Genomic DNA, 7,500 nt, shown 5'->3' with positions numbered 1-7,500 from the left:
TATCAAAATGTGAGAAAATAAATAGATGTCCAGGGTTATCAATGGCCACCTGAAATTTTAAGTACTTGCTAGCCAGTAAAATTACCCTATATAATTTATATTTTGTTTTGTTTCATTTGAAGCTTTTTGTTACAATGAATATGTTATGAACCATATTTGTGACATCTTCTTTCCAGACGATAGAAGTGAAGGCAAAGTCAAAATAAAATATGATTATTGAGACATCATTTGGGTTTCTATCGACATTTTGTTATTATTATTATTATTATTATTATTATTATTATTATTATTATTATTATTATTATTACTTACTTACTAAGCCTCAACCCTAGTAGGAAAAGCAGGATGCTATAAGCCCAGGGGCTCCAACAGGGAAAATAACCCAGTGATGAGAAGAAACATGGAAAAATAAAATAATTTAAGAACAGTAACAACATTATAAAAATGTTTCCTCTGTAAACTATAAAAACAAGACAAGAGGAAGAGGAATAAATATAATAGTTTATCCAAGTGTACCCTCAAGAAAGAGAACTCTAACTCAAGACAACAATGGTTTGATTTATGAGTGTCCTTCCAGAAGAGCTGTTTACCATAGCTGAAGAGTCTCTTCCACCCTTATCTAGAGGAAAGGGTAATTTTGTATATTATTACATCGTGTGACTACGCACAGGAAATATAGGATTTCCTATAGCAAATAACGAGATTTAACCGATTTTGATGACCATTTCAATCGCAAACAAACAGATCAACCAATTCGGTTAGTTATAAGTTGACGAATTGGTTGATGTTATTACGGATGAAATGAATGAGAAAACCAGTTAAATCACGATATCTACTATAGGAAATCATATATTTCCTGTGCGAAATCACACAATGAAATACAATACAAATGAACCATATAAATATTAACACTGTGGACATATATACTGAGTTAAAATATATAAACAACAGATGTCGGGGACGATAACATTAGCAACGTTACCAATGGTTGACAGAACTACCAACGATGACGAATGGTACACAGTGTTACCAACGGAACGATGTCATTACTAGAGGTAGAAATAAATTTTTCCATACGTAAACTAAATAATACTTCCATATAACTGTTACACAATAAATAAAGAGTACCAAAAGGCCACAGAACCTAACAAACCCACCTAACCTTGCCTAGAAGTACCCCGGTCACAAAACACATATAATAAGAATGGGGGAATGACTTACCTTGATACACAGTACTACCAACGGAGACGAATGGTACACAGAACTACCAACGACACGATGGCATTACTAGAGCTAGAACTGCTAAATATCTCCTTAGATATATTCAATAACTTCTCCATATAACTGGTACGAAATATATAAAAAGTACAGAAAGGCCACAGAACCTAACAAACCCACCTAACCTTGCCTAGAAGTACCCCGGTCACAAAACACGAATAATGACTATTGAGGAATGACTTACTTTTATGAAGGAAACGTCGAAACTTGCTGGACTCGGAAGGAAGAGACAAAAGCGCACGACACTAGGGGCAGTTTAAACGTTGAGGAATAACATTGTGAGATTTAAGAAAATGGTCAACATAACCTGAATTATCAACAAAATCACCATGGAATTGAGCCACTGCTTTTAGATACGGAATGCTGCAACCGGTACAAGTTTCTATAATATGTTCCATCTCAAAATACGGGAAAAAAAAACGCACTAGTAACGAAGAACGAGTAACTAGGTCAAAGGTTAAAACGGGAAAGGCAGGGGAACAATGGGTCGGAAAACAGCGCATACAGAGATAAAGGAAGGGGGGGGGGGGGTAGGGAGATATCTGAATAGGACTAGAGTGATGATTGGTTAACGGAAAAACAACGAACAAAAGAGTGAAAACATGAATGAACTAAATACGGAAACTAGACGAAAGAAAAGTTTTATAAAACACAGAGGAGAGAAAAGGAACTAACCAACAAAAATAAATACAAACAATATAGGAAGATAAAATGGAATGAACGGTAAATAATAGAGAATGGGAATATAAAATGAGGAGATCATACCGAGAATTAACTGGATAAAAAAACTAGTCCAGGGTAAGTATTTATGTGAAACCGGGAAGGGATAAAGAAATAACTCAACAAATAAAACCAATATAGGAAGTTAAAATGGAATGAATGATAAATAATATTGAATGAGAATAAAAAATGAGAAAATAACACTAATAAAAAGAGTAAAAGGGGGAGTGGAAACTCCTGCGCAGGGGGGGGGGGGGATATATGCGCAGAACGGAAACTGATGAAACGAACGTACATACAAATGGGAAAGGAAATAACAAAACAAATAAACCCAATATAGGAAGGTAAAATGGAATGTATGATAAATTATATTGAATGGGAATATAAAATGAGAAAATAATACTGTAATAAAAAGAGTAATAATGGAGAGAAACTCCTGCGAAGGGGGGTTATATAAGCGAAGGACGGAAGGTGGGGCGAACGAACAAACGAACAAATGGGTGCTAATGTTAGCATGAAACGCTAACATTTGATCTACATCAGGTATGGAATTCTAACATTTAATCTACATCAGGCGTTGGCAGCACTGGTTACTGTATTACTACAAGAAATAACCTTTGAAACGGCTCCTCCCAAATATATCCAGGTATACTGATTTGTCTTTTTCTACGGTTATAATAAATACCAGAAAGAAATGTATAGAGAAGAAAAGGACTGAATTACGGTTATATATCGGTTCCCCAGTATGTTTTCCCCACCCAAAACCCCGAGTTCCCACTGGGGGTCCCCCATTATCGGCGGATATAGATGTATATATATTTCTGTAACTATTCATTTGCGACGGGAACGAGTGTTATTTTCGAAGGGAGCGTAGTTGGAATACTAGGATACATTGAGATGTAATAATATACAATGAAACCGAGGAAAGTGGCCACTGAACAATGATAGCGCAGTAACCCCTTGGGTGAAGAAGAATTGTTTGGTAATCTCAGTTTTGTCAGGTGTATGAAGACCGAGGAGAATATGTAAAGAATAGGCTAGAGTATTCGGTGTACGTGTAGGCAAATGGAAAATGAACTGTAACCAGAGAGAAGAATCCAATGTAGTGCTGTCCGGCCAGTCAAAGGACCCCATAACCCTCTAGCCTAGCGGGAGTAACTTTCCAATTATTTACAAATGTATCTTTATACTTTAGGATTCTGGGCATTCTTTGTTCAAGGTATCAGTAAAATCCTCTATTTTTGTTAGACAATTCTTTACAAAGGACAGAACAGTTCCAAATTCTGAGATGACCAAATGTCTTCTCTCATATGAACTTAAAACAACTATTTTTCCAGGGAAGTTTTAATGAAAACGATATATTTCATTAGTGTATATATTTCAGAATTTATTTTTACAATGATAAGGAAATATGATATATTACAGCATCTATAACAAATCCGTTTTGATAATCTGGACTGGTTTTTCTGGGATATTGTAGCATGAGTTGTCAAATCCTTCTCGACTTCTAAAAGTAGGTACTTCTTTGAAAACACCAACTTTTTGTTCGTCTGTTCAGGCTAAGGAACAACCTTTTACTTCCCAATGACGTTAGCATGTCCATGTGATACTCCACCCAATCCTTTGTGTGCATTTCCAATATGGTTTCCATGACTGTATCCAGTAGAATGGCTGTATCCATTGGCATAGTTTCCAGCATCCAAGAGGCCACCGTAGCCACCATATCCTCCACCATATCCGCCATTAAGGCCTAAACCTAGTCCACCAAGGTCAAGTCCTCCATAGCCAAGTCCTCCAAGTCCACCAAGACCATGGCCTCCATATCCTAGTCCTCCAAGGCCTCCATAGCCAAGTCCTCCAAGTCCACCAAGGCCTAATCCAGGAGTGGGATCAGCACTTCGTTTCCCCAGCAAATGGGTATGACCGTGGGACAGTCCTCCCAAACCTCCATATCCATTCAAAATGTGGTTTCCATGATTGTATCCGCTGGAATGGCTGTATCCATTGGCATAGTTTCCAGCACTCAAGAGGCCACCATAGCCACCATATCCATTACCATAAGCACCATTGAGGCCTAATCCAATACCTCCCAGCCCTAGTCCTCCATAGCCAAGTCCTCCCAGTCCAAGACCTCCATAACCAAGTCCTCCTCCAAGTCCACCAATGGGTAATCCTGGTTCAGGATTGGCACTTCTTTTTCCAAGTAAATGGGTGTGACCATGAGACAGACCACCCAGGCCGCCATATTGGTTTCCAATATGGTTTCCATGATTGTATCCGCTGGAATGGCTGTATCCATTGGCGTAGTTTCCAGCACTCAGGAGGCCACCGTATCCACCATACCCACCACCGTATCCTCCATTTAGTCCTAAGCCATAGCCAAGGCCTCCCAATCCTCCTAGCAGCCCAATCCCTCCCAATCCTCCATAACCAATCCCTGGATCAGCTGAACGTTTCTGCTCTGCAGCCACTAAGGCCACCAACAGGAATCCGATCTGCAGGGAAGAGATAACATTTATATACGTCATATAAGTGTTTACAGACGTTCACAAACACAATCTTGTATAAATACATACTCACACACATACACAAACATATATATATATATATATATATATATATATATATATATATATATATATATATATATATATATATATACATATATATATATATATATATATATATATATATATATATATATATATATATATATATACATATATATACACATACATACATATACATTTATACATGTATATATATGTATATATATATATATATATATATATATATATATATATATATATATATATATATATATATATATATATATATATTAAATAAATTCATTAGAATATAACCAAATTTTTATGAATTATAAATCCTGGAGTTTAAAGCCCAGGTTCATACGAAGTATCCTATATTATAATCAGAAATCATGTATGATTTGATATCAAATAAGTACAAGAAAACTTGAAATCCTTCTCAGGATTCACTGACTCTGAAGGAATAACTAGAAGGAATAAATAAACTCACCAAGACTCTCATGGTCCAAAGCTTTCCCGATCTCAGCTGGACGAGGAACAATTGGCTTCTGACTTCCTGCGGTGAGGTTTGACGTTTATATACAGTCGGGAAATTAAGGAAAAAATTATCTATATGAATTGTATCTATTATTCGTCAGCTCCGCCTTGAGGCCTCTGAGAAGGTGACATTAACCCTGAATTTTTCTTATAACCGCTAATGACCTTCGCTTGTATTTTGATAAAGAATATATCTATTTTTATCTCTGCTCGATAAATTACTGGATATTTATTCATTAAATATTTTCGAAATCGTAAGAGGAATTTTTTACTAATGATTCTTTCCGTTTGCAGAACCTGTGCTTAATTGTAAGCATGTGTATGTGATTACTTACGTCGATGCTTAAATCGACGAAAGCATAAAAATGTACATTGCTTGCATTTTCATCTACATGTGTATTCTAAACACAAACACACGTATTATATATATATATATATATATATATATATATATATATATATATATATATATATATATGTTTGTGTGTGTATTTATATATGTGTTTGTATATTTGAGAATTATATTCTCATACACAACTTGTCATTAAGACGGTAAAATATCCAGAATGAAGCATATCCTAATTTTACTTTTGACCTCACTGAATATCTTTCGTCAGGTCTAAGTTGAACAGAAGCTTACCAAAATTCTCTCTTGATCTTTATATTTTACTTGATAGTGTAACTTTTCATTTCCTTAAGTAATTTCCAAGCAAAAAAAAAATTAAAGAGAAGCTTCTTAATGTCAATAAAATGTGACGGTAAGAATTTACTCGTGACCACAAAAAGGTGGATAAAATTATTCTATTAATGCAATTGCCTAATTATTTATTGGTGCTTAATAGCAATAACTTGTAATGCATGTTTATTCAGATAGAAATTTAATCATTATCAATTAAGGAATTTTTCAAAGCCAGCTAAATTAGGTAATAGTATACCATTCCTAGTTTAATAAAAATCAAATATGTTGAGAATTGCTTTAAGGAAAAATATGTCTGGTATTACCAAACATAAAAGAAGAAAACAAAACAGGTAATACAAAATTTACAAAAGATTTTTATGACAATAATGAATTATATTTGTCCTGGTCGACTGGACTATGATGAGACCCAATCTGCACATTCATTGGCAATTTTTTTTTTTTTATATATATAAAGCTTCTTTTATTTTGAAGAGGTTATTATTTGAGCTATCATGTCACGATCTAAATTGTGACTGATTTTGGTATTCCTTTATGGAAACGAGATGTTTAACTAGGAGATGGCGTAGTGGTAGTCATCACAAGCGGAGCTTACGGGCGTACTACATAAGCGCGGATTTCAAAAGATTGACAAGCTCGAAACTCACCTTTAATGCAGTTGCAAAAGCACTCCAAGATTATTCCCTTTTGACTCGCTATTTCAATAAATTTCGTTTAGTGTGTCTTAATGATTCACAAAGTGTTCTCTGTCGTTGTAGCTGGTTAATTGCACCTTGATGATCAGCCAGTCCGTTGTTCGTCTCAGACTAGGTAATGAGACGAACGACTTCCACCTCCCAGTGGTAAGCATCTGGCTAACTGGATGGATGAGCGATCGTAAATTAATGTATGGACAATTGGACTTGGAGGTGAATGATAAAACACGCTTTTGACTTAATATTCTGCTGCGTTTTTGATACCAATATACCAGCAACATTTGTCGCGCTTTTGTAAAACCCCAGAGTTTACAGTCTCATATCTTCTGTTGATAACCCGTAACTCTCTCCGGACGGGGGCTTTTTGACAAAATGCCATAGGCCCCAAAACAGGTTCCTGTTGGACGCCTGTTCTGATAAACCGAACACTTGCAATTCACGTCGCTGCTCTTGTACAAGAGATTATTTTTCATAATGAAGCTACTAGTGTTCTTCTTTGAAGATATAACTAACTTTGAGCTGGTATCATTAATAGATGTAATTTATCCTGATTTTGTTTCTCTGAGAACATTTTCATTAGTTTGATATTGTATAGACATATATATATACATATGACAGTACAGTTTTATAGGGGCACATACAATGCCCCACTGATGTTGGTCTCTCCATAAAACGTTTCATATATATATTTTGGTGCCCTATTGGAAAAGTCTCTGCCCGGTGATCTGACGGACTGGAGTTCGAGTCACACTCGAGCTCGATAGTTTCTTGTAGTGTCTGCAACCTCACCATCCTTGTGAGCTAAGGAGGAGGGGTTTGGGGGAACCTATAGGTCTACCTGCTGAAAGGAAGCTTGGGGTTGGGTGCTGATTATATGCATGTATGGTCTGTCTCTAGGGCGTTGTCCTGCTATGGCATTGTTACTTTACCTTGCCTCTGCCATTCATAAATGACCTTTAAACGGCTTTTAAATCTGCATGTTTCATTTTCATTGAGGGAATGTTTCATATTTCATAGTTTTTAG

General features: G+C 35.8%; 1 protein-coding gene across 1 annotated transcript; it reads right to left on the bottom strand.

Moving 5' to 3' along the window:
* Positions 1–3,462: 3,462 nt before the first annotated feature.
* Positions 3,463–5,049, bottom strand: LOC137648293 (uncharacterized). The gene is made up of 2 exons (XM_068381222.1): positions 5,038–5,049; positions 3,463–4,493 (listed from the first exon to the last, which is right to left on the bottom strand). Exons 1-2 carry the CDS (start codon positions 5,047–5,049, stop codon positions 3,573–3,575), a joined length of 933 nt encoding a protein of 310 aa, XP_068237323.1. The 3' UTR covers positions 3,463–3,572.
* Between the last annotated feature and the right edge of the window lie 2,451 nt (positions 5,050–7,500).

The sequence above is a fragment of the Palaemon carinicauda genome, chromosome 10 (assembly GCF_036898095.1).
Source record: "Palaemon carinicauda isolate YSFRI2023 chromosome 10, ASM3689809v2, whole genome shotgun sequence".
Classification (NCBI taxonomy): domain Eukaryota; kingdom Metazoa; phylum Arthropoda; class Malacostraca; order Decapoda; family Palaemonidae; genus Palaemon; species Palaemon carinicauda.
This window is presented reverse-complemented; position numbering and strand designations above follow the sequence as displayed.